Source organism: Hylobates moloch, unplaced genomic scaffold, assembly GCF_009828535.3.
Source record: "Hylobates moloch isolate HMO894 unplaced genomic scaffold, HMol_V3 SCAFFOLD_14, whole genome shotgun sequence".
In the NCBI taxonomy this organism is placed as follows: domain Eukaryota; kingdom Metazoa; phylum Chordata; class Mammalia; order Primates; family Hylobatidae; genus Hylobates; species Hylobates moloch.
Window position 1 is genome coordinate 59,951,327 of NW_026652289.1, and position 26,295 is coordinate 59,977,621.

The window sequence follows — 26,295 nt, forward strand, 5'->3', positions numbered from 1 at the left end:
ATCACACCAAAGTACAAGAACCACTGCCTAGAGTTTGGAAATGTTGGCCTTTACATGATAATGACTAATTATTTTGTAAGTGATTGTACCAATTTACACTCCCACCAGCGGTGCATTAAAGTAACTTTTCAGTCACATTCTTTTTTTTTCTTTTTTTTTGAGACAGAGTTTGCTCTTGTCGCCCAGGCTGGAGTGCAACGATGCAATCTCAGCTCACTGCAACCTCTGCCCCAGGCTGGAGTGCAATGGCGAGATCTCGGCTCATTGCAATCTCTGCCTCATCCTCCCAAGTAGCTGGGATTACAGGAGCCTGCCACCATGCCCAGCTAATTTTTGTATTTTTAGTAGAGACAGGGTTTCACTGTGTTGGCCAGGCTGGTCTTGAACTCCTGACCTCAGGCGATCCACCCGCCTTAGCTTCCCAAAGTGCTGGGATTACAGGCCTGAGCCATGGTGCCCGGCCTCTCAAGTTGAATTGTAATCCTCATTGTTGGAGGCGAGGCCTGGTGGGAGGTGGATCCCTCATGAATGGTTTAGCGCCATTTCCTTGGTGAATGAGTTCATGAAAGATCTGGTTGTTTAAAAGTGTCTAGCATCTCCTTCCCTAATCTTTTTTTGCTCCTGCTCTTGCCATATGATACGCTGGCTCCCTCTTTGCCTTCTCTGTGATTTTAAGCTTCCTAAGGCCTCCCCAGAAACCATAGCAGATGCTCAATACCGTGCTTCCTGCACAGCCTGCAGAACTGTGAGCCAATTAAACCTCTTTTCTTTATAAATTACCCTCAGGTATTTCTTTACAGCAATGCAAGAATAGCCCAACGCACTGGGTCTTTAATTTCTCAGTACATAGGACATCTTGCACAGTTTTTATTAAATTTAACCCTAGTCGTTCATTTTTTTAATGCTACTATAAATAGTATTGATTCTTTTTTTTTTTTTTAGAGACAGAACTTGCTCTTGTTGCCCAGGCTGGAGTGCAATGGCACAATCTCAGCTCACTGCAACCTCTGCCTCTCGGATTAAAGTGGTTCTCCTGCCTCAGCCTCCCAAGTAGCTGGGATCACAGGCACCCACCACCACATCTGGCTGATTTTTTGTATTTTTAGTAGAGATGGAGTTTCATCATGTTGACCATGGCTGGTCTCAAACTCCTGACCTCAGGTGATCCGCCCACCTCAGCCTCCCAAAGTGCTGGGATGACAGACGTGAGCCAACGGGCCTGGCCAGTATTGATTCTTAATTTCTTTTTCTAATTATCTGAGGCATTTTAAGAAGTACTGGCTGGGTGTGGTGGCTCACGCCTATAATCTCAGCACTTTGGGAGGCCCGAGGTGGGCGGATCACTTGAGCCCAGTGGTTCCAGACCAGCCTGGCCAACATGGTGAAACCTCATCTCTACTAAAAATACAAAAATTAGCTGGGCATGGTGGTGTGCACCTGTAATCCCAGCTACTGGAGAGGCTGAGGCAGGAGAATTGCTTGAACCCGAAAGGCGGAGGTTGCAGTGAGCTGAGATTTTGCCATTGCACTCCAGCCTGGGCAACAGTGAGACTCCATCTCAAAGAAAAAGAAAAAGCCAAAGAAAAAGAGGGGAGGGCGTCTCAAAGACAAAAAAAAAAAAAAAGAAAAAGAGGGGAGGGGTGTCTCAAAGAGAAAGAAAAAGACAAAGAAAAAGGGGGGGGAGGGGAGGGAAGGAAGAACAAATGATATCTGTATATTGACCTTGTATTCTGTAATTTTGCTATACTCAGTAACTCTAGTAGCTTTTTAATACATTCACTTAGATTTTCTTCCTATGTTTACTATATCTGCAAATAAGACAGCTTTGCTTCTTTTTCTTTCCTTTTTCCTTTCTTTTTTTTCTAACACAGAGAAGGGTGACCACAGCCATCAACAAATTGTTTTATACTTCAGAATTGCCTAAAGAGGCTGGGTGTGGTGGCTCACACCTATAATCCCAGCCCTTTGGGAGGCTGAGGCAAGGGGATCCCTTGAGGCCAGGACTTTGAGACCAGCCTGGGCAACATAGTGAGGCGCTGTCTCTAGAAAAAAATTTAAAAATTAGCCAGGCATGGTGGCATAAGCCTGTAGTCCCAGCTACTCAGAAGGTTGAGGTGGGAGGATTGCTTGTGCCCAGGAGTTTGAGTCTGTAGCGAGCTAAGATCCCACCACTGCACTCCAGCCAGGGTGACTGAATGAGACCCTGCCTCTAAAAAAAATAAAAACTCAAAACACAAAGAAATGACAAATATTTGAAGCGATGGATATCCAACCACTGTAACTTGATTACTACATATTGTATACACCCCAAAATAAGTACAATTACCATGTATCAATTAAAAAAAAAAAAAAAAAACTTCGCATTTCGTGGTCTTAGTATAGAAAACTCCTAGAAATTCTTTTATTTTCTTTTTAAGACAGGGTCTTTCTCTGTTGCCAGTCTAGAGTGCAGTGGTACAATCTTAGCTCACTGCAACTTCTGCCTCCTGGGTTTGAGTGATTCTCGGGCCTCAGCCTCCTGAGTAGCTGAGATTACAGGCACGTGGCACCACGCCCAGCTAATTTTTGTATTTTTAGTACAGACAGGGTTTTGCCATGTTGGCCAGGCTGGTCTCGAACTCCTGGCCTCATGTGGTCTGCCTGCCTTGGCTTCCCAAGGTGCTGGGATTACAGGCGTGAACCACCATGCCCAACCCCTAAAATTTATTTAGGTGAAAAAGCACTTTCCTGTGACTGAGTGGTGGATTCAGCACATTCCACCATAACCATGAGAGGTAAACACAATCCAGATTGTATACGATTAGGAGAGTCCACAACTTATCTGTTTTGTTCTTTTATTCATTCATTTCTTTTTTTAATTGTCCTCTTCCTGAAGGGCTTTCTGATCCCTAACAGCTTTGGGCACCAGCTTCCCATAGCAGTGTTTCTCACTAGGAGCAAACTTTGCTATATCAAAGTGGACCCATTGGAAGCATAGCTGCAACCATTGTCCACAATCTTATGGACAAAATTCACAATTTCTTTCTTTCTTTTTTTTTTTGTTTGAGATGGAGTCTTGCTTTGTTGCCCAGGCTGAAGTGCAGTGGTGCAATCTCAGCTCACCGCAAGCTCCGCCTCCTGGGTTCACGCCATTCTCCTACCTCAGCCTCCCGAGTAGCTGAGACTACAGGCGCCCACAACCATGCCTGGCTAATTTTTTGTATTTTTAGTAGAGACGGGGTTTCACTGTGTTAGCCAGGTTGGTCTCGATCTCCTGACCTCGTGATCTGCCCGTCTCAGCCTCCCAAAGTGCTGGGATTACAGGCATGAGCCACCGCGCCTGGCCAAAATTCACAATTTCTGACACGTACACACTAACTCTGGTTAAAACATCCAGAGAGAGGATGTTCAGAGTTTCCACGTATTTGTGGAACTCCCCATCCCAGAACTTGGGCAGTCAGGAGAAAATGAAATTGTCAGTCACCTGACTCCAGAATGTGGAATCCAGCAACTCAGAAAGCAAATCCTTGGCCTCTTCCAACAATCCTTGCACACAGCTGTTGACTTCCTCTCCAGCAAGTCTGTACTACACAGCTTTCTCAAGGGTTCTGTGGCAAGCTTCACTGTGTGCTAAATTCATTACAGCATCTGCTTTTTATCAGGATCTATGGTCTCATTGAATTTTACTGAAAATGGCTTCAGGGCAGTGTGAACATTCCCTAGGAGCTGTGCCACCTGGGACTTCTTCTCCCTATACTCCTCAACAAATAGTTTTTATCACCAATGTCCCCAATGTTCATGCAATAAAGGACATCACATCTGAAGTCATCCTTCAACACTCTTCTCAAGATAACGAAAGAGATGTAGGACCTGGCGTGCCCTGTGTGACATTCATCTTAGATGGTTGGCCTGGACCATATCACCTTTCTCCCATCTATAGGTACAAATGTGTCCTTGCTCCCAGTGAGGCTGTTGCAAAGGTGAAGCTTACATGGCTTGGCTGGGCCCAGTAGGAAGGGACCACGGAGGCCGTACTCTCTGGCCTTTACCCTGCTCCCTGGAGGAAACGGCCATGGCTGGGAATCCCAGGCCCACAACCACGGCGACAGATACTTCCCCTTCTTCTTCTTTTTCAATCTGGTTACCTTTTATTTCTTCTTCTTGATTTATTACACAGGCTAGGACCTCCAGTACAATTCTGAATAGAAGTTGTGAGAATGGCCATCTTTACCCTTGTTCCTAATCTTAGAAGAAAGTATTCGTCTTTCACCATTAGGTATGATGAGAGGTGTAGTTATTTTTTAGATGCCTTTTATCTGGGTGAGGAAGTTCCCTTCTATTCCTAGTGTGATAAGAGTTTTAAATGTGAATGCGGTTGAATTGTTAATGTATATTTTTGGGGGTTTTTTTGCTTGCTTGTATGAGACAGGGTCTTGCTCTGTCACTCAGGTTGGAGTGCAATGGTGCCTTCACAGCTCACTGCAGCCTTGATCTCTGGGGCTTATGCAATCCTCCTACCTCAGCCTCTTGAATAGCTGAGACTACAGTGCACACAACCACACCTGGCTGATTTATTTTTTCAGTAGAGATGAGGCCTCCCTTTATTGCCCAGGCTGGTCACAAACTCCTGAGCTCAAGCAATCCTCCTGCCTGAAGTGCTGGGATTACAGTTATGAGCCACCTGGCCTGGCTGAGTGTTGAGTTGTGTCACATACTATTTTTTTTTTTTTTGAGACAGAGTCTTGCTCTGTCGCCCAGGCTGGAGTGCAGTGGCATGATCTCGGCTCACTGCAACTTATACCTCCCAGGTTCAAGCAATTCTCCTGCCTCAGCCTCCCAGGTAGCTGGGATTACAGGCACCTGCCACCACGCCCAGCTAATTTTTTGTATTTTTAGTAGAGACGGGGTTTCACCATGTTGGCCAGGCTGGTCTTGAAGTCCTGACCTCGTGATTTGCCCACCTTGGCCTCCCAAAATGGTGGGATTACAGGCGTAAGCCACGGTACCTGGCCTGTTTTTTTTTGTTGTTTGTTTGTTTGTTTTTAGACAGATCTTCATTCTGTCGCCCGCCCAGGCTAGAGTACAGTGGCGCAATCTTGGTTCACTGCAGCTTCCACCTCCCAGGTTCATGCGATTCTCCTGCATCAGCCTCCTGAATAGCTGGGATTACAGGTGTGCACCACCACACCCAGCTAATTTTTTTTTTTTTTGTACTTTTAGTAGAGATGGGGTTTCGCCATGTCGGCCAGGCTGGTCTCAAACTCTTGACCCTGTGATCTGCCCGGCTTGGCCTCCCAAAGTGCTGGGATTACAGGCGTGAGCCACCGCACCTGGCCCTCCTCTTTAATTTATTTCTGTCATGCTCAAAGAATATATTTTGTATAATTTCATTCCTTCTAAGTTTATCGAGATTGTATATGGCTTAGAATATGGTCTACATTTGTGAATGTTCTATGTACCCTTGAACAAGATATGTATTCTGCCAGTGCTGGGTATAGTGTTTTATAACTATATATTAGGTTAAGTTATTTAATAGTATTGTTTAAATCTTTTATATACTTATTGGTTTTCTATCTCCTTGTTCTGTCAATTAGTAAGAGATAAGGGTTGAAATCTACAACTGAAATTGTAGATTTGTCTATTTTGTCTTTCCGTCTGTCAGTTCTTTTTTCATGTACTTTGAAGCTCCATTACTTGGTGTATGCATATTTAGTTATGTCTTCTTGATGAAATGGCCCATTTCTCATCATAAAATGTCACTATTTCTGCTTATAATCCTTTCTCCTAAAGTTCACTTTGCACGAATCGATACATCCATTTCAGCTTTTTTCATGATTACTGTTTGCTTCATATATATTATATTTTTTCTATTCTTTTACTCTTAACCTACCTATGCATTATATTTAGAGCTTATTCAGGTAGACTTTTTATACAGTCTGACATTTCTGCCTTTTAATTGGAGAGTTTGGGCCATTTTTATTTAATGTAACTATAAATATGGTTGTATTTAAATACACCATTTTGCTATCTGTTTTCTATTTGTCCCTACTATTCTTTGTCCCTTTTTCCTTTTTTTTGACTTCCTTTTTAATTCATAAAATACTTTAATGATTTTATTTTATCCCTACTTTTGGCTTATTAGCTCTATCTATATTTTACTTTTGAATGATTGCTCTAGAGTTTACCATATGCATCTTTAAATTATCACAGTCTAACTCCAAATAATGGTATCAAACTTCACATAGGCGAGGTGTAGTGGCTCACACCTGTAATTCCACACTTTGGGAGGCCGAGGCAGGCGGATCACTTGAGGTCAGGATTTTGAGACCAGCCTGGTCAACATGGAGAAACCCAATTTCTACTAAAAATACAAAAACTAGCTGGGCGTAATGGTGCACCCCTGTAATCTCAGCTACTTGGGAGGCTGAGACAGGAGAATCACTTGAACCCAGGAGGTGGAAGTTGCAGTGAGCCGAGATTGTGCCACTGCATTCCAGCCTGGGTGACAGAGTGAGACTCTGTCTCAGAAAATAAATAAATAAATAAACAAACAAAAAAACTTCACATAGTTAACAAGAACCATGAAGGTTCTGAGGTAATACTCTACTTGCAAGCATACAAATTAGCCTGCCACAATTCAATGCTAGTAGAAGACTCAAGATTTTTTTGTCTGCCTCTATTGATGGTATAAAAAGTAAAGAAAAAAAAAAGACTCTGAACTTGTGCATCCTGGGTCAAAGACAAAGAAACTTACAACTCGTACCACAGTAGTCAGTGGATGCTATGCATACAGTGAATTTGCATTTCAGCCAATGAACCCTGGGCTTAGGAAACCCCAATATTTTATAAGGGCCTGCAAACATATCTGTTCAACCTTTGCCCTTGAGGGACAAATGCAAGTGGCTTTATTATTTTCCTCGGAATGTTGTTCTTCCTAGTGTTTTTACATTTCTCAACCAATTCCTTTGCTTTGAATGTTGTGTGTATGTGCAAATGCATACTCTCAGCGGACAAAACTGAAGTGTAATGCCTCTGGTGGGTTAAGGTCACATTTCTCGGAAATTTCTCTTCACAAGGATGTGAAGAATTTAGGACACAGCTGACAGATGCCAGCCACACCAAACTGGCCTCTGTGGTAGGCCTGAGACCATTTGCTTAATTTCTCAGTTCAGCTGTTTGTTTGTTGCTGTAAGGCCCTGGCCACACTGTGAATATTCCCTAGACCTTGATTTTCCTAGAAGTCAGCTGGGCATAATAAATAATGCCTGTATTTTCTCAGCATCTTTTTATCACTTGAAATTTTTAAGAAGTTTTTGTACTTATTGAAGGGCTCTTTTAGACTTATTTAGACAGATTTTCTTTTATCCTATGTCTCTCTTGTGTGCACATAAAAAACAAATATAGGCAAAATAAATTGGTTGTGACCCTCCTAAGACTTCTCTACAATTAGAGTCTGGCTCTTCTGCATCACCATGGCTCAGCATCATTGATGTCTGTGTTTTTTGACACAAGATTGTACTCAGTGTTAGCAAGAGGTTGAAGAGGCAGCATTTCTTTTTTCTTTTTTTTTTTTTTTTTTGAGACCGAGTCTCACTCTTTTGCCCAGGCTGGAGTGCAGTGGCGTGATTTGGCTTCCTGAAACCTCTGCCTCCCAGGTTCAAGCGATTCTCCCCACTCAGCCTCCCGAGTAGCTGGGATTACAGGCATGTGCCACTACGCCTGGCTAATTTTTTTTTTGTATTTTTAGTGGAGATGGGGTTTCACCATGTTGGCCAGGCTGGTCTTGAACTCCTGACCTCAAGTGATCTGCTCACTTCGACCTCCCAAAGTGCTGGGATTGCGGACTTGAGCCACTGTGCTCGGCCAGCATTTCTTAATAGGACACTTCATTTTTGCTTTTGGAATTTTCTTCCTAACCAGTAACACTGATTTTGCAAGTGCAAGCAATAAAAGTATCTCAGGACTGCTGCATGGTTGAATGATTAGAAGATGTTAAAGTGGGAAAAATCAGGGCTTTTGAATTGGAAAATATAGTATGGAATGTATTTTTCCTCATGTGGTGTGATGATCAATAAATAACCTGCCTTCTGTTTCTTCATAGCCCTTTGTGATATAGGTCCTTTTTATCATCTCTTTATTTTTTGGGTTTGAAACTAAATCTCAGAAAGCTAAAGAAACCTGTGCAAGCCGCTGGAGGAAGGGTTAGTACCCAGCTGTGTCTGACTCAAAGCCATCCCCTTTCTATTTCCCTTCCTATGCCTCCATTCTGACTTTTTTTTTTTTTTTTTTTGAGATGGAGTTTCACTCTTGTTGCCCAGGCTGGAGTGCAATGTGCAATGGCGCAATCTCGGCTCACTGCAACCTCCGCCTCCTGGGTTCAAATGATTCTCTCGCCTCAGCCTCCTGAGTAGCTAGGATTACAGGCGCCCACTACCATGCCCGGCTAATTTTTGTATTTTTAGTAGAGACTGGGTTTCACCATGTTGGCCAGGCTGGCCTCGAACTCCTGATTTCAGATGATCCACCTGCCTCGGCCTCCCAAAGTGCTGAGATTACAGGCATGAGCCACCACGCCTGGCCATTTCTGACTTTTAAAAACTTTTTATTTTGCCTTTGGGGATTAGTAGGCCTGGGACACTCCGTTTCTCCAAGCCATACTAGCTTGGGGAACAGAATATAATTACATCATAAAGAGCATGAATAAAACAGTGTTTCTCTGACTCAGCCTCTCCCATGGAATTGCAGGAATCTTAGAGCCTCTCAAATCCCTCCCAAACAGCTTAGGGAATCCCCAAGGGGTCTCACATGTGATTCCCAATCAGTCCACCTGACCCTTCCTCAGTCGGTTTCTGTCCCTCACTTGTCCTGTGGGCCTAAAGCCAGCGGTCACATATTCCCTGGGGAGGGCCTTCATCCTGTGCCCTCATAGGATCAAAACCGTCTCTACACACAAGGGGCTCTCCTGCTGCTCCTCACCCACAGGGCTGGGTCCTTGGAACAGCCTTGGAGGGTGTATTTCTCTTCTGAGAGAAGCTTTTCTGACCTTCATGGAAAATGATTCTCCCTCCTTTAGTCTTTCTGTCTCTGGCCTAGCCCCCCACCCCCACTCCAAACCCCCCAGACATGTTTAGATGTAGAGCAATTTATAGCTGAGGTAGCTTAGGACTAAGCTGTTGGTCAAGGGATCCCCCAAAGACAGGCCCTATCTCCCTGTATTAGTTTTATTTATATATTTATTTATTTTTTTAAAATAGAGATAGGGGTCTCACCATGTTGCCCAGGCTGGTCTCGAACTCCTGGGCTCAAGCAGTCCTCCTGTCTCAGCCTCCCAATGTGTTGGTATTCCAGGCATCAGCCACCATGCCCGGCCACCATATTAGTTTTCTATTGCTGTAGTAACAAGTTACCACAAATGTAGCTTCATAAAACAACACCCAGTTGTTATCTAACAGCTCTATGGGTCAGCAGTGTAGGGAAGCTAGGCTGGGTTTTCTGTTTAGGGTTCTCATAAGGCTGAAACAAAAGTGTCAGCAGGACTAGGCCCTTATCTGGAGGTTCTAGGGGAGAATCTACTTCCAGGCTCATTTGGGTTGGTAGAACTCAGTTTCTTGTGGTTGTAGGACTGAGGATCCTGTTTCCTCCCTGGTGGTCAGTTGGGGGTATCCTTACTCCTAGAGGCTGCCTTCATTCTTTCTCACACTTTTCATGTCCCCAGCCATCCCAGCAATAGTGAGTTGAGTACCCCTCATGCTCTGAATCTCTGGTTTCCTCCTCCTCCTCCTCCTCCTCCTCCTCCTCCTTTTTCTTCTTCTTCTTCTTCTTTTTTTTTTTTTTTTTTGTTAAGATGGAGTCTCACTCTGTTACCCAGGCTGGAGTGCAGTGGCACTATATTAGCTCACTGCAATCTCCGCCTCCTGGGTTCAGGCGATTCTCCTGCCTCAACTCTCAGCCTCCTGAGTAGCTGAAACTACAGGCATGTGCCACTATGCCTGGCTAATTTTTGTATTTTTGGTAGAGATGGAGTTTTGCCATGTTGGGCAGGCTGGTCTCGAACTCCTGGCCTCAAGTGATTCACCTACCTTGGCCTCCCAAAGTGCTGGGATTATAGGTGTGAGCCACCTCACCCAGCCACTGACTTGAGTCTCTGATTCCAGCTACACAAAGTTCTCTGCTTTTAAGCGCTCATGTGATCTGATTGACCCCAGATTGACCCCACCTGAGCAAAGCAGGACATGGCTCTATTTTAAGGTCCAAAACCTCAATTACATCCACAAAGACCCTTTTGCCGTGTAACAGATAAATTCACAGGTTTCAGGGATAAGTGCATGGGCATTGTTGGGGGGCCTGCCACACCCCCCAGCTAGTTTGTAATCTCCATGAGGAGTTGGGGTGCCAGCACAGCCCTGGCACTGCGGGTGCCTAATAAACTCTGTTGCCAGGGGAACTTGGGGGTCCTGCTGTCTGACACCAGGAATTAAAGTGGAGAGTAAAAATTCTGGAGAATTTAATTTTGAAAGTATTCTTTTTCTTTTTCTTTTCTTTTTTTTTTTTTTTTTGAGACAGAGTCTCGCTCTGTCGCCCAGACTGGAGTGCAGTGGCGTGATTTCGACTCACTGCAACCTGTACCTTCCAGGTTCAAGGGATTCTCCTGCCTCAGCCTCCCAAGTAGCTGAAATTACAGGTGCCCACCACCACACCTGGCTAATTTTTGTATTTTTAGTAGAGGTGGGGTTTTACCATGTTGGCCAAGCTGGTCTCAAACTCCTGACCTCAGGTAATCTGCCCACACTGGTCTCCCAAAGTGCTGGAATTACAAGTGTGAACCACTGTGCCCGGCCCTGAAAATATTCTTTACTCGGAAATCGATAGAGGAAAGTATGTTACCACCTTGTGGGAGGTAAATGCCTTCAAGTCTTCGGCTCTTGCAGGTGGTAGTCTTCAGAGCGTGGTTCTCTTGGGTGTGAGGAAGGCTTTGGATGCTGCGTGCTGGTGTTGGGGAAGAGGGGCAAGATGGCTCATCAGCCTGGGCAGAATGAGTGTGCTCAGGTCCAGGAAGCTGGATTGACAGATGCAGGCTTTTCTCAGGTGAGCTTTCAGCCAACGCTTTGGGAAATCTTTGAGACAGAGGCTATGTGGCTGAAAATAAATCCACACACATCTGGTCAGGTCTACTTTGTGCGAGGTCACATTCAGGACCTCACCAAACCTCAGAGAAACCCCTCTAGGTGGGTTATAGAGGCTTCGTTTTACAGACGAGGAAATTCAGGCTCAGAAGTTGAGTGATATGTTCAAAGTTACACACTGAGGCACAGAAGCAGGACTGGAGCCTGTTGTTCGGTCTCGTAGTTCATTGCTCTTTCTGTTTTTGTAGTTGCCTCCTGGGTTGGAGGTAGGAAGCCATGGTTTGTCCCCGATGTATTAGGTGATGGTGGAAGCTCTTCTACTTGTTATTCAAGTCCTAGCCTACCTCTTTCCTCAGTCTATACTAATCTCTTGTTTCTTCTGAATTCCTACAACATTCAGTTATTCATTCATTTTGAACGCAATACATACTTACTGAGTGCCTATGACCTACTAGGCACTGTGCCAGATGCTGGATACAATGGAGAACAGGACAGACATGGTCCATCTCTCAATGGCTTACAGAGCTGCCTTCACTGTTGGGGAAGACAGATGATTATATCAGTAACAATGGTGAAGTGTGATGAGTGTTGGGATGGGGAAATCGAGGATGCTATGGGATTACTGAGGTGTAGGTTCTGACCTATTCTAGTGATGTAAAGGATGTTTCTTGGGAGGTGGCATTGAACCTGAGACCTGAAAGATAAGATGAAATTTGCCAGACCAAGAGAGTAGGTAGGTGATCCACGCAGAAGGAATGTGCTATACGAAGACCAGGAGGCAAGACAGTCCCTGGACACAGCTCAGGAAATCAGAAAAGCAAACCAAAACAAAAAGTAGGTCTGTCTGGGGTGTTTTTTGATATCAACCAATTCCCCGACACCAGCTGGTACCTAGCAATTCAATTCAATTCTGACACTAACTACCCAGAATTAGTGTGGACCCCACAGCTTAAGGGCTCAGTTGCACAAGACTGCCCCCACTTCAGACGCCCGGCCCAAATCTCAGACCACCTGTACTCCTGACCAACTGGCTGTAAATCAGGGCTTCCCATGAACGCCTCCTCAGGTTTGTTAATTTGCTAGAATGGCTTGCAGAACTCAGAAAGGCACTTTACTTATAGTTTTAAGTAAGTGTTTGTTATAAAGGATATCCTAAAGTATACAAATGAACAGCCAGATGAGAAGGTACATAGGCCAGGTCTGCAAGGGTCCTGAGTGCAGGAGCTTCTGGGCCTGGGTAGTTGGGGTGCATTCACCAACTCAGAAGCTCTCAGAAACTTTCTGTTCAAAAGTTATATAGAGGCTGGGTGAGGTGGTTCACACCTGTAATCCCAGCACTTTGGGAGCCCGAGGTAAGTAGATCACTTGAGGTCAGTAGTTCAAGACCAGCCTGACCAACATGGCAAAACCTTGTCTCTACTAAAAATACAAAAATTAGCCGGGCGTGATGGCGGGCGCTCATAATCCCAGCTACTCGGGAGGCTGAGGCATTAGAAACTTTTGAGCCCAGGAGGTGGATGTTGCAGTGAGCTGAGACTGTGCCACTGTACTCCAGCCTGGGTGACGGAGCGAGACTTCGTCTCAAAAAAATGAAAAGATGTATAGAGCAGTGGCTCATGCTTGTAATCCCAGCGGTTTATGAGGCCAAGGTGGGAGGTTCACTTGAGGCAAGGAGTTCAAGACCAACCTGGGCAACACAGTGAGACCCTGTCTCTATAAAAAAATAAAAGTAGGCCGGGCGCAGTGGCTCATGCCTGTAATCCCAGCACTGTGGGAGGCTGAGGTAGGTGGATTACCTAAGGTAGAGAGTTCGAGACCAGCCTGACCAACAGGGAGAAAAATACAAAAAATTAGCTGGGCATGGTGGTGGGTGCCTGTAATCCCAGACACTTGGGAGGTGGAGGCAGGAGAATCACTTGAATCCCAGAGGCGGAGGTTGTGGTGAGCTGAGATCATGCCATCGCACTCCAGCCTGGGCAACAAGAGTGAAACTCCATCACAAAAATAAATAAATAAATAAATAAATAAATAAATAAATAAAAGTAAAAATATTAGCCGAGTGTGGTGGCACATAACTGTAGTTCCAGGTACTCAGAAGGCTGAGGTGGGAGGATCTCTTGAGTCTCAGAGTTCAACAAGGCTAAGAGTGAGCTATGATCATGCCACTGCACTACAGCCTGGGTGACAGAGTGAGCCCCTGCCTCTAAAAAAAATTAAGGCTGGGCGTGGTGGTTCACACCTGTAATCCCAGCACTTTGTGAGGCCCAGGTGTGCAGTTCACTTAAAGTTAGGAGTTCCAGACCAGCCTGGCTAACATAGTGAAACCCTGTCTCTAGTAAAAATTCAAAAATTAGCCGGGTGTGGTGGTGCGTGCCTGCAATCCCAGCTATTACAGAAGCTGATGTGGGAGAATTGCTTGAACCCAGGAGGCGGAGGTTGCAGTGAACCAAGATCACGCCACTGCACTGCAGCCTGGGCAACAGAGTAAGACTCTGTCTCAAAAAAAAAAAAATAGATAAATAAAATAAAAATAGTATCAAAAGTTTTATATGGCTCTATCTCCAGTCCCCCCTCCCCAACTTCGAGGTCAATGGGTGGGGCTGAAAGTTTCCATCCTCTTTTTTTTTTTTCTTATGTGTTATTCCCATGAAAAGTTTCCATCCTCCTTTATAAAGTCGTACTCTGTTGCCAGGCTGGACGATCACAGCTCACTGCAGCCTTGACCTCCTGGGCTCAGGTGATCTTCTCATCTCTCAGCCTTCCAAATAGCTAGGACTACAGGTGTGCACCAGCCAGCCCAATTAATTTTTGTGTTCTTTTTTTTTGAGACGGAGTCTCGCTCCATCGCCCAGGCTGAAGTGCAGTGGCGTGACCTCGGCACACTGCAAGCTCCGCTTCCTGGGTTCACGCCATTCTCCTGCCTCAGCCTCCTGAGTAGCTGGGACTACAGGGGCCTGCCACCATGCCCGGCTAATTTTTTGTATTTTTAGTACAGACGGGGTTTCACCTCTTAGCCAGGATGGTCTCGAACTCCTGACCTCGTGATCTGCCCGCCTCGGCCTCCCAAAGTGCTGGGATTACAGGCATGAGCCACTGCACACAGCCTAATTTTTGTATTCTTCTGCAGAGATGGGTTTTCACCATGTTGCACAGACTTGTCTCGAACCCCTGGGCTCAAGTGATCTGTCCACCTCAGCCTCCCAAAGTGTTAGGATTACAGGTGTGAGCCACTGCACCTAGCCAAGTTTCCATCCTCTTATTACTTGGTCTTTCTGGTGCCAGTCCCATCCCGAGGCTCTACCCTAACTCACCTCATTAGCATAAACTCAAGTATGATGGAAAGGGGTTCCTAATAAATTATAAAAGATATTCCTATCTTTCAGGAAATTCCCAGCATTTTAGGAGCTCTGTGCCGAGAACCAGAAACAAAGGCCAAGTATTTATTTTATTATTACCACAGTCTATAAGGAGCAGAGAGTTTCAGGCAGCAAATAGCAAGAGATGAGGTCTCAGAGATTAGAAGACCAGGCCAAAAAAGAAAGAAGTTAAAAAATTTCAAAAAAAAAAAAATTTTCTAGTTTCCATTAGGGTAATGGGGAACCACCAAGGATTTAAGTAGGGGAGTGACTGTGATTTGATTTGCATATCATAACGATCACTTTTGTGTCCTTGTGATGAAAGGGGCTGGGTGCAGTGGCTCATGTCTGTAATCCCAACATTTTGGGAGGAGGCCGAGACAGATGGATCATTTGAGGTCAGGAGTTTGAGACCAGCCTGGCCAACACGGTGAAACCCTGTCTCTACTAAAAATACAAAAATTAGCCAGGCGTGGTGGTAGGTGTCTGTAATCCCAGCTAGTTGGGAGGCTGAGGCGGGAGAATTGCTTGAACCGGGGAGACAGAGGTTGCAGTGAGCCAGGATCGCGCCACTGCACTCTAGCCTGGGTGACAAAGCGAGGTCTCAAAAAAAAAAAAAAAAAAAAAAAGAACTAATTAAAGAGACAAAGCTGGAGCCTGAGAGGCTGGCCAGGAAGCCGTTGTGGTAATCTGGGTGAGAAAATGATGGCCTTAGAAATGATCATGAAGATGGAAAGAAGTGGGTGGGGCTGTGAGAAGGTAGAACTGGTCTACCTTTGATTTTGGATGCCTTGTGATCTCTATCATTCTTCCAGCAATGACTTGTGCTCTACCTTAAGACGTTTGTTTTTATATTTATTTCCACTTCTTCAATGCTGTTGTCTTTTCATGCATTTCTATCTTGTCTCTCCAGTATTCTTTAAGATCAGAGATTGAATCTCATGCCCAATCCACATTTAATTGTTTGATTCTTTAGGCCTTAGCTTCCTCATTGCTAACTTGGGGAATCCACGCCTTTCCTGCTTTGTAGGGTTATTTTGAAGATCCAGTATCTGATGAGATAAGGTGGTGAAGAAGCTTTAAATAGCATGCAGTGGCAATTGATTATTATCATAAAGAAATTACCTGTTTGCATTAGGTAAGCACTACCCAGAGTGTAGTCTGGTCAGAATGCAGTCAGAAAAGAGAAGTAAGAAGCTGAGGTACCCTCTCTTATCTGGTTGATTATTAAGTTATGACTCAAGTTCAACCAATAATAGCCAAATAATTTTGACTTTAGCCAGAGAGAAGCCTGGAGAAAATGTTTACCCTCATAATAGGCAAAAATTGGAAGCCAATGGTTTCAGGTATCTACTGGTGTAATTCTAACACCTCAACTCTACATGAGATTGGTTTGAACCCCATCCCACAATCTAGGGGAAACCCCATGCCTTCTGCAAGATTTCTGTGAATTCCCTGGGCTTAGGTTCCTCACTGTCATCTCTGGCTCTAAATTTCCTTCTTTGCTGTCTTGTGGCCAAACCTCTATCCCAGAATTGCCCCAAAAGTTGAACATAGCCCTTTCTTTCTTGATGCCCACCTACCTGCTTCCACGGGGCAGCTTGTGTCATAGACATTTATTGGAGATTTGGGGAATGGATTACATTGGAGAGAAGAGTTGGATTGCAAAACAGCAGTCCAGAAAATTTAAAATATAAACTTATATCTCTCTAAGAGCTTCCCCAGTTTCCCACCTACTAGGGCTTTAGTTTCTAACCACATTGCTTAGCTTTCTTTTTTCCTCCCTCCTTTGTTCTTCCTTATCCCCAAATTCCTGTTCATTTCTTAGGCAGAGCTATTTGGCTATGTTTGTTTTTTCCTCCCAACTCATGTCTTCAGGGCCTCACCTTTTACCCCCAAGGGGCCTATCAAGGTATTTCCCCAAACAAAGACACTTCCTTCCCTAAAAGGAACTCTGGTACCAGCTGATAAAATAATAACTTCTTTTCTTTGCTACTGCAATGACAGGGTTGCCAAACTGTGCCTATTCTTTGGGAGCTCCAACATTAACTGGGCCTTCTGGCCAATGGGAAAGGTAACCAGTGGGCAGTCCTTGTGACTTAGGATGCACCCAAGATCTCATTGAATTTAATGCTTGCAAGTTTGGGAGGAAGGCTGGGAAGTTCTGATTAACCCATTTTATGACGGGCAAAAGTGGGGTTTAGAAAGAGTTTAGCAACAACTGGATGAATGAGCTTCTGAGCAAGAACTTGAACCCAAATCTCAGCTCATTCAATTTTCTCCTTCTTGGGAGTATTTATGAAAATGGAAAACGTCCCTTGTTTGTTAGTCAAGTCAGCTGTTTTGACAATGAACTTGGTGCCCTGGTGCAGAAGGTCAAAAGTGACATGAGCTATGTGGCAGATAGGTTGTACTAAGTGCTGGGGGCAAAGATAAGCTGTCAGTAGATGCTTTTCTGTGTTGAGACAGAAATGTTATCTCCCCAAGATAATCATCTTGAGGCTGTTAGGCAGGGCTCTTGCTAAGGAGGAATCCAGCAGGACTGCTTTGGGAGCCACTTCTTAGGGCCCCTCTGCCATGCCTTTCCCTCATGCTTTTCCCTCTCCCCTCCCCTACACCCTTTCCTCCTTTAAGGCCCAGTTGTCATGGCCAACTGTCCTCTGGGAAGCCATCCCTGGCAGCCACACATGGGTTAAATCCTCTCTCCTGGAAATCCTGTAGGCAATTACTCTCTGCTTTGCACCATTAGCAAGTTACAGACCAGTGGCTTTCAAAGTTTGTTGATTGCAACCCATAGTGAGAAACATATTTTATTTTGAATCACTTTTCCTCCCTTTCTCTTACACACACACACACACACAGAGAAATATTGTGTGTGCACTATTAAAAAATGTTTCAAATTTCATCTGGTCATTCTGATGCTTTAAAACCTTCTGAGGTTTTCCATTGCATAAAAAGTACATTCCAAGTAAATAACCTGAGTATAAGGCCCTTTGCTGACTGTCCTCTCGCCAGCCTTCTTGTTGGCTTCAGAAACTCAAAGCCCTTTGGGATTCTCCCCACATGCCAGCTGCCTCCTTTCTCTCACTTTGCACATGCTGTTCCTCTGACTGCAGTGCCGTTCTCCCTCTTCTCGGTTAGAAAACTGCTTTCACTTTAGGAACTCAGATGACCTGTCACCACGAGTTCTGTCCTCTGTCTTCTGCATCTTGATTGCTCTGATCTAGTACTCATCACACTGAATTGTAATCACTGATTTACATGTCTGCATCCTTCCCTAAACCAAGCCCCCAAGTCCAGTGATTTGCATATCTCAGTTGGTTTTATATCACTGGCACCTACTGTAGTGTCGTTGTCCAGCAGATGTTCATTGAAAATTAGCAAAAGGACACTGTTCTCCAGTTCCATATTATCATTAATTAAAATTCTTCCATTCCATATGGTCTTAATAGCTCTGGCCATTTATATATACGTGTGTGGTGCAGGGAGTGGGAGAGGGTAGATTTTGGAAGTAGTCACAGTTGATTCTATAGTTCCTGGTGTACCTCCTCCCACTCAGCCAGTAGTTTTCATTGCTAGAGGGAGGATCAGGATTCTGATAGCTGGAATACACAAATAAATAAATAGTCAGTGCCCAGCTTTTGAGTTTTTAAACAGATTTGCAAAAATTCATGGCTGAGACAGTAAAGTCTTAAAAGCCAAGGCTTTTATTTTTATCTAATTTTTTTTGAGACAGGGTCTTGGTCCTGCTGTGTCGCTTAGGCTGGAGTGCAGTGGCACAATCACGGTTCACTGCAGTCTCCACCTCCTGGGCTCAGGGGATCCTCCTGCCTCAGCCTTCTGAGTAGTTGGGACAACAGGCATGCGCCAGCACACTTGGCTAATTTTTTATGGTTTTGTAGATATGGGAGTCCTGCTATGTTGCCCAGCCTAGTTTCGATCTCCTGGGCTTAAGCAATCCTCCTGCCTCGGCCCCCCAGTGTTGGGATTACAGGTGTGAGCCACCGTGCCTGGCCAGGGCTTTTGATTTGAAGAGAAGAAAGGGCTCAATGCCAGAGAAAGCAGGTCATAAGGTTTATGCCACAAGTGGTAGATTGGGAAGAAAACGGGTGAAGAGACAGTGTACCTCGCCCTGTGCAAGTTTAGGGATCGGGGCCACCTGGGGTGGAGTGGGAGGAGATCAGTGGGTGAGACCAGACCAGGAGGGATCAGGTAGGTAGGGCAGAGTCAGCAACAAGAGGATCAGGGAAAGGCTGAGCATCTGCTGCCACAGTGGCCTGTGCTGGGATCCCTGTGAGGCATGCCTTGCATTGTGGGGCTGTGTGGTGGTGGCTGGGCCTTCTGGTCAGGACCCCACCTGTCAAGTGTCCAACAGAAGTGACACCTGGCCAGCCCTGTCTGCTCACCCCATCCAACTGCCCTCCACAGGGGCAGTGGTGGTGTAGGAGGAAAAGCCCTAGCACCCATACCTGGTGAACTGAACAGAATAAGCCTGAGATTTCATCCCCAAGGACACAGTCGTGGCAAATCCTAAACTTTTACATATGTTTAAAATGTCTTTAAAATTAAAGAATACCTTCTTCTCTTATCCTGTTACCCTGAGATAATCACTGCTAATTATCTCAGTCCTTCCAGACATTTCTCTCTGCATTGAATATGAATTTTAATTATAAACCAGACTGGAACCTCTCTGAGACCAAGAACTACATCTCATTCTAGCACCTAGGACAATACCCGTTACAGAAAAGGCATTTGATAAATATTTGATAAAAGAATTTTGAATGAAAACGGTCTCAAAATTCCAGTAGGCAAAGAAAAAGAAGCTGTTTTCATTATTTCATTATTATAAATGACTTTCAGAGAGCTATGTGAATTTCAGGCTGGTGGGGGATAAGTTAGAATGGGAGACGGCTGGGGGGGTGGGGGATTTAGAATCACTTGAATCACACTGCTAAGAAGCGCTAGGGCCTGCCAGGTGTTTCAGTGATTAAAAAAGCCCAACAAGCATTCTCTTTTCTTTTTTCCTCTCTCCTTCCTTTCTTCCAATAGAGATGAGGTCTCACTATGTTGACCAGGCTGGTCTGGAACTCCTGGCCTCAAGCAATCCTCCTACCTTGGCTTCCCAAAGTGCTGGGATTACTGGGATTATAGGCATGAGCCACCTTGCCCAGCACCCAAAACACTTTCTGAGACCAGCCCTTCTTCTCTCAGGTAGCCAAAGGAACATTCGTTCAGCAAGGTGTGGCCAGCACTGCTGTTGTTGGTTTACAAGGGGATTAAAGAACACGGTCCCTAGCTTTGGGGAGTGCCCCATTAGACAGCAGGGGGTGGGTCATCTCTGTCCCAACTCTGGTTCCATTTCTGAGTTCTCCTAACCTGTCCTCCTCTTCCTCCCTCTTCCCTGTTGCCTCCCTGTCCCCTCCTCCCACCCACCCCTGGGATCAAGGTCAGTTCCTTATCTCAGCAAACTCTCTTAATTCTGCCATAACTACTGCCCCAGGCTGGGCCACTCCTGTCTCCCACCTGGACAACCCACCCGCCCCCACCGTTTCCCGGCTTGTTTTGCCCTCCAATCCCTTCCATTGAAGTAGCCAGAGGGAGGTGTCCACTCCTTATTCAAGCCTTTCCTTAGCTCCTCATGGCCTGGGGTGGAGTCCAGCCTTCCAGGGCAAAAATTCAGAGCTTCCCGGGTCTGGCCCTGGCCTCTTCCTCTGTGTCCTGGGCTGCTCCCGTGCTTGGGAAGCAGAGACCCTGGACGACTGGTCCTGTTTGTCTCATCAGGAGCTTCCTGGAGGCTGCGTGGGCTGGAGCAGTGAGCCCCAGGCTGGGCTGGGCTGTGCTTGGCCGAGTGCAGATGTCTGGCCTGGACACCTGGTCCCTCCACCCCTAGTTTTTTGCCCCCCTTGACTTTCCAGCTCTTCCTTCTACCACCCCCTCAGCCCAAGCCTCATTAAACGCAGACTCTCCAGGCAGAAAGGGTCCCATCCCTGTCACTATTCCTGTAGGGAAACTGCTCAAGGTCACAGAGCAGGTCACAGGCTGCCTGGGTGGGGTGAGAACACCCAGACCAAGCCTCTTTCCTGTGCTTCAGAAAAGACTAGGCAGGGTCTCCACAGCCCCGGAAGGAGGAAGGTGAGGTGCGTGCCCACCTCTGGCTGTGCCTTGGAAACAGTTGGTCCCTGGGCTGCCCTCCTTCAAGCCTCCCTTCTCCACTTGGGGTGCTTTGGTTCCTGGCTGTTGTGTGCGCCTGCTTTGCCATGAGGCCTCAGTGCCTATGGTTGGATCATTAATTCTCGAGTGAGTGGGAGGTGCAAAAGGGACCCAGTTTAGAAAAAATGGGCTTGATAGGAAGGCCAGAATCTGCCACCTGCTGGCTGGATTCAAGTTTCTACAAACTCCTGGTCTTTGAATCTCGCCGTCATCACTGTGACCTTGCTCAGTGTCCCTACCTCCCTCCTCTCATTCGAGGCCCACCGTCTTTCATTGTTCCCGTGTCCCCTTCGCTGGATCCATTCTCCCGATTCACACCAGCATCCCAATCCCAGGGGGATTTGCACATGGAGATGGTTCTGGCAAGGGCAATGCTTAACCCAAAGAAACTATGTGCTAATGGGGGGATTCTGGGCAGTGTGACAAGCCAGATGCAAGGGAGGGGCTCTGGGATAGGACCTTGCTGGAACTACTCTCACCCCATCTCTAGACACTCACCTTCTTTCTCTGAGTAAGGCTGACCCATTTGTGCTTGTTACTGAATTAAATTTCCAAGGAAAGACAGGCTGCAGGTTGTTCCCAAATAGGAAACACACACACACAGAGAATGAGGAGCCTCTGCCAACATCCCAGGCAGGCCTCTTCCCCTCCCTGCACCATAGCCCTACAGTCCCTGTGCAGGCTGACCAGGGGGAGGAGAAGGATCTGGTAATGTTTCCTGTGGCCGAGGTAAGTGCCTCTGCTCCAGGCAGCCCCCATCACGGCAGCCCTTCCAAGCAGGAAGGCTGGGGGGCGGGGGCCGGGAGGTGGGGGTGTTTTCAACATGAAGTCATTTCCCACAGTGAAGAAGCAGCCACGTTCTGCACGGTCCACTGGCAGTCTGGGATGTTTGCCCAGCACCAGGAGAGAGTCTAAAAATGCCCAACCCCATCTTGGGATCTCAGGAGGCTGGCTGGAAGACAACCCAGGAGTCGTCCAATCCCAGAACAAACTGCCCACTCCACACTGAACCCAGCCTAGGATAAAGCTCATCCCAGCCTCCAAGGGCTCCAGGTCCTGCTGGATGATATGATGCCTATACATAGACCACTGGCTGGAGCCCCTCAAGAGCAGGGCTTGTTCTTTCTCATGTCACAGTTCCCAGCACCTGGTCCTAAATAGATGCAGCTACTTGGTATGTCTTAAACTGAATTGAAAATTCGATTAGGTGTCAGGGGTGGGATAAAGAGTTGTAGGCACACGCAGGAGGATACTCTTGCTGATGGTAAAGGCATTAGGGACATCTCCATAGAAGAGAAGGGTCTGAAGTTTAGCCTAAGGTATCCTTACTTGGAGAAAAGAAGGGAGCAGACATCTGGTAGGGAGCATGGCAGTGGGGACAGGTTCGAAGAGCCATGAATGGCACCCTCCTACATCATTATGATAATTAAAGCAATGTGTTGGGCTAGGCAGTGTAATTCACAATGTGTAACGGGCAGAGGGGCCAGTGTAACAGACTAGTCATGGAATATATAACATATGAAGAAATTAAGGATGCACAGCCAGCCAATGGGGAATTGATGAGTTATTCAACAAATGCAGTTGGGAAAATGGGCTAGCGGGGAGACAGAAAGCAAGTTTGAGCCCGACCTTAGACGGTGTACCATAATAAGTAATGATAAACAGCCGCCGCGTTGGGCTCAGTATTGGAGATTAGGTGGGACAGAGGTACATATGAGACAGATCACCTTATCCATTCACCTGATCCCTGAGCCTCAGAAAAAGTGATTTTCTGCACCCAAGTCCTGTAGGAAGCCATTCTTTGCTTCCTTTTTCCCAATAAATTTTTTCTTTTTTTTAATCACTCGTGCTAGACAATGGGTGGTCTTGGGGATTTGTCCCATCCTCTCAACTGCTAGTGTAACGAAACCTAGGATGACATACCAGGAAGGGACCCTAGAAATTGTCCCATCACCTCATTTTATAGATGGAGAAAATGGGGCCCAGGGAGAAAAAAAGCCTTACTCAATGTTGCACAACTAGTAGAGGGCAGGGCCAGGCCTGGACCACCCGTTCCCGGTGTCCTGCCCACTGTTCCTCTGCAGCCCTTTATCCTTTCCTCCTCACCCCTTTTCTAAGGCCCACACTGCTCTCCTCTGGCTCTTCTGAGTTTCCTGTGGTGTACACACTGCCAGGTGCCTGTTCACTTTGCAGCCTGACAACACTTATTTAAGACAACCTTGGACTACTGAGAGACTGAGGATGTCTAGCATCCCTGGTCTCACAATGGGCCCCGGCCACCCTCCCAGAACAGACTCTGCCCAGCTCTGAGTCTGGCTGGGGACTGGGAACACAGACCTTCTCTGGCTCTGGCTCAGAAGACCCAGTCCCTGTGTATTCCCCCCACTACACCCCACTACACTGGCTGAGTGACCTTGAACATGTCACCACTCTGGGCCTGACTGCTCTTCTTGAAAACAGGAATAATCGGTCCTACCAATTAGAGCTGCTATGAAGATCAAATGAGTCAAGTGTGTGGAATCCTGCCTGATAAACTTCAAGGTACCATTCCAATGTAGAGCGTTGGTCTCACCCAGACCCCAACACAGGGCAGCATCTATTGAATAGCGGTAGAACAGTGGTTCTTAACCGGGAGGTGATTCTGACACCCCAGGGGACATTGGGCAATATCTGGGGACATTTTTGGTTGTCCCAATTGGATTAGGCAGTTGCTATGGCATCTGACTGGTGGAGCAGGGATACTGCTAAATATCTTACAATGTACAGGGCAGCCCCCACAGCAAAGAATTATTCGCCCCAAATGTCAATAGTGCTGAGATAAATGAAGGTGTGAAATTATATCTGTAGGTACAGACGTGGGTTGTCATTCCAGAAAGGCAAAGGAGCTGTGGGTGGGGAGCTGACCATCAAGGTACCATGGTGACCAAGAACAGGAACCACTGGGGTTAAATGAGATGGCTATGCCCAGGTTTGATAAGTTGAAAACATTTTATTTCAATTCTATCCTTGGGAGGCAGCATAAATAATCACAGAAGACCACAAAGGTCAATGGGGAAGAAAAAAAAAAGCTCCAGAAATGTGGGGAGGAGGAGATGAGTGCTGACACTGTCTAGCTGTGGGGTACGGGGTGAGGAGGCCCTACTGTAGCTGGCTGAGAGGATGGAGGTTCTTAGAGGAAAGGCCCAGCTCGCCTGGAGGGGCTTGGGTAGCCCTGGCCTCTGTGGATGAGATTTTCCGTAGGGCGGCCATGGGAAAAGCAGGTATGGAGTACAATGCATCTAGTAGATCCTAGCTAATGAAAGAAAAGAGTGGACACCCATTTCTTGATTTTCAGATCTCACCCCAAACTGTGACTCTTCTGAGAACAGTGTTTATAAACTCTTTGTGGGTAGTGGGAAATGAAAGGAGGAAAAAAGAAGGAATAAAAGAAAATGTGTACAAGATCAAATGAAATGTAGCATCTCAGAGTTGCGTGACCTTGGGCCACTACTCTCGGTTTCCTCATCTGCAGAAGGGAGTAGACATGAGGCTCAATGAGATCCTATGTATCAAAGGACTGCAGAAACTTTAAAGTGCTATATGGATGCGAGTGGCTGTGGTCATTCTACGTGCATAAGGCTGAAAGTGGCTGAGATAGCGGTGCTGAGAGACACACGCAGAGCATCCCTAGAAGCCATCAGACCCTGGTCTGCCTTCCCCAGGGCCAAGCTCCACCCTTCTCAGCCTCAGCTTCCAGGAGGACGAGGCCTCATCTCAGATGGAGTCCCCTGGGGAGGGTGGTGGTGACAGCTGAGGGTGGGGACCTGAAGGATCTAGGGGCACAGAGCGTGAGGGGCCTCAACTGGGCAGTGTGGCACATTGGCACTACTGGTGCTGGGTAGACGGTAGCAGTGGCTTCCAGTTCTCATTCTCCATAGAGACTTGGGCACTGGCGAAGCCCACAATGGGATTGGCATCCTGATGCAGCAGGAAAGGCCCTGGCCTTGGGGTCTGAACACCCAGGGTCTTGGTCGTGGGCCCATTGTTGACCTGCTGGGTGACTTTATAAGTCATTTCCCCATTGCAACCCTCAGTTCTGTCATTTATCAAATGGGGACACTAATCCCTACCCTGCCTGGCTCACAAATTGAATGGGAAAAGGGTGTGCAAGAGCTTTGAAGAGAATCATGGGGAAGGCAAGGGGTCATTATGGCCTTGGAGAGCAATCCTCTGAATTCCCTGAAGACAAGAGGGTAGGAAGGGAAGAGACAGAAAGGAGCCGGGCCGCTCGCTGCCCTCGTCGGGTGAGGCAGGCTTCCGGGGCTGCTGAGGGAAGAGGGGGTGGGACGAAAGAGGGATCACTGCAGTCTGCAGTCCAGCACTTACACTGTGGTACCTTCAGTGATGCTGAGAGCTCCAGGCGGGAGTGCGGAGATGTCCTGGCAGCCCCCCTCACAGGGGAAAAGTCCAAGTTCTAAGTCTAGCTGGGATCCTGCTTCCCCCCTTGCTTCCTGGTCCACTGAGATGGAGCCCCTGCCAACCCCAGGGAGTCTGTAGTCTTCACCCAGCTGAGGGGAAGCCTGGCTCCTGGGATGGCAGGGAAAGGGGCTGCCGGCGGGGGGTCTCCAGGAGAAGCTGGGGACTTTTATTAGCATGAGGTCAGGAGGTTAGAGGTTGGCTTCCAGTTCTCGAGGTGGTAGGCGGGGTTCCTCAGGCTGGCCCCCGCTCCTGTCCTGGCTCTGTCTCTGGGGTCACTGGTAAGGGAGAAGTTAAGGGACGAGTAGAAACGACGGAGAGATTGGCTTAGAAAACAGCCCAGCTGGGGAGCTAACAGTTCTTGGGGCTGTTGCGCAAGTTTTTCAGTTCCAGCTGGAGCTGCCGAATGCGGATGTCCTTCTGGGCCAGCTCCTCTTTCAACCGTCGAATCTCATCCTGCTGCCGGAAGAACATTCGAAGGAGCTGGGGTGGAGGAAGAGAGGGGGCCAAGGAGGGCCCAGGAGAGAGCAGGTGAGACAAGGATTTCCCAGGTGAGTCTCCAGCTGCCTGCCGCCCGTGCCCTCACATTCCCCCAGGCCTCCCACTGCTTGATACATTTATTCTCCCCAGCCACTCATCACCATTGCACCTCTCCCATCTCTAGCTCAGTCCACGGCTCTTACTTTCCCTTGTGAGGTAGGAAACAAAACCTGCGTCATTAATTGATTCAGGATCACTGAAAAAGGAGTGACCAAACAGTCCAGTTTTCCAAATATCCCAAGCTTGTCCCTTTTTGGGTCCTAACTTAATGCTTTTCTTTACCATTGTATTAATAGATGTATTAATTATTACATCTATAATAATACATAATAATAGATGTATAATAATACATAATAATAGATGTATTATTACATGTATTACATATATTATTACATTATTATTGCTAATTTATGTATTTATTTATTATTGAGACAAAGTCTCGCTTTGTCGCCCAGGCTGTAGTGCGGTGGCATGATTTTGGCTCACTGCAACCTCTGTCTCCTGGGTTCAAACAATTCTCCTGCCTCAGCCTCCCGAGTAGCTGGGATTACAGGCATGTGCCACCATGTCTGGATGATTTTTGTATTTTTAGTAGAGACTGGGTTTCACCATGTTGGCCAGGCTGGTCTCAA

General features: G+C 46.6%; 1 protein-coding gene and 1 pseudogene across 2 annotated transcripts in view; both read right to left on the bottom strand.

Moving 5' to 3' along the window:
- Window positions 1-2,946: 2,946 nt before the first annotated feature.
- On the bottom strand, window positions 2,947-24,721 carry LOC116481578 (cysteine--tRNA ligase, cytoplasmic-like; annotated as a pseudogene).
- The window catches only part of CORO2B (coronin 2B), a 149,017-nt gene continuing 146,359 nt past the window's right edge, over window positions 23,638-26,295 (bottom strand). For both annotated transcript variants that reach the window (XM_032176100.2, XM_032176101.2), the window contains exon 12: window positions 23,638-25,606. In XM_032176100.2, coding sequence (XP_032031991.1) covers window positions 25,475-25,606 — 132 coding nt within the window. In that variant the 3' untranslated portion in view covers window positions 23,638-25,474. The remainder of the gene's footprint in view (window positions 25,607-26,295) is intronic.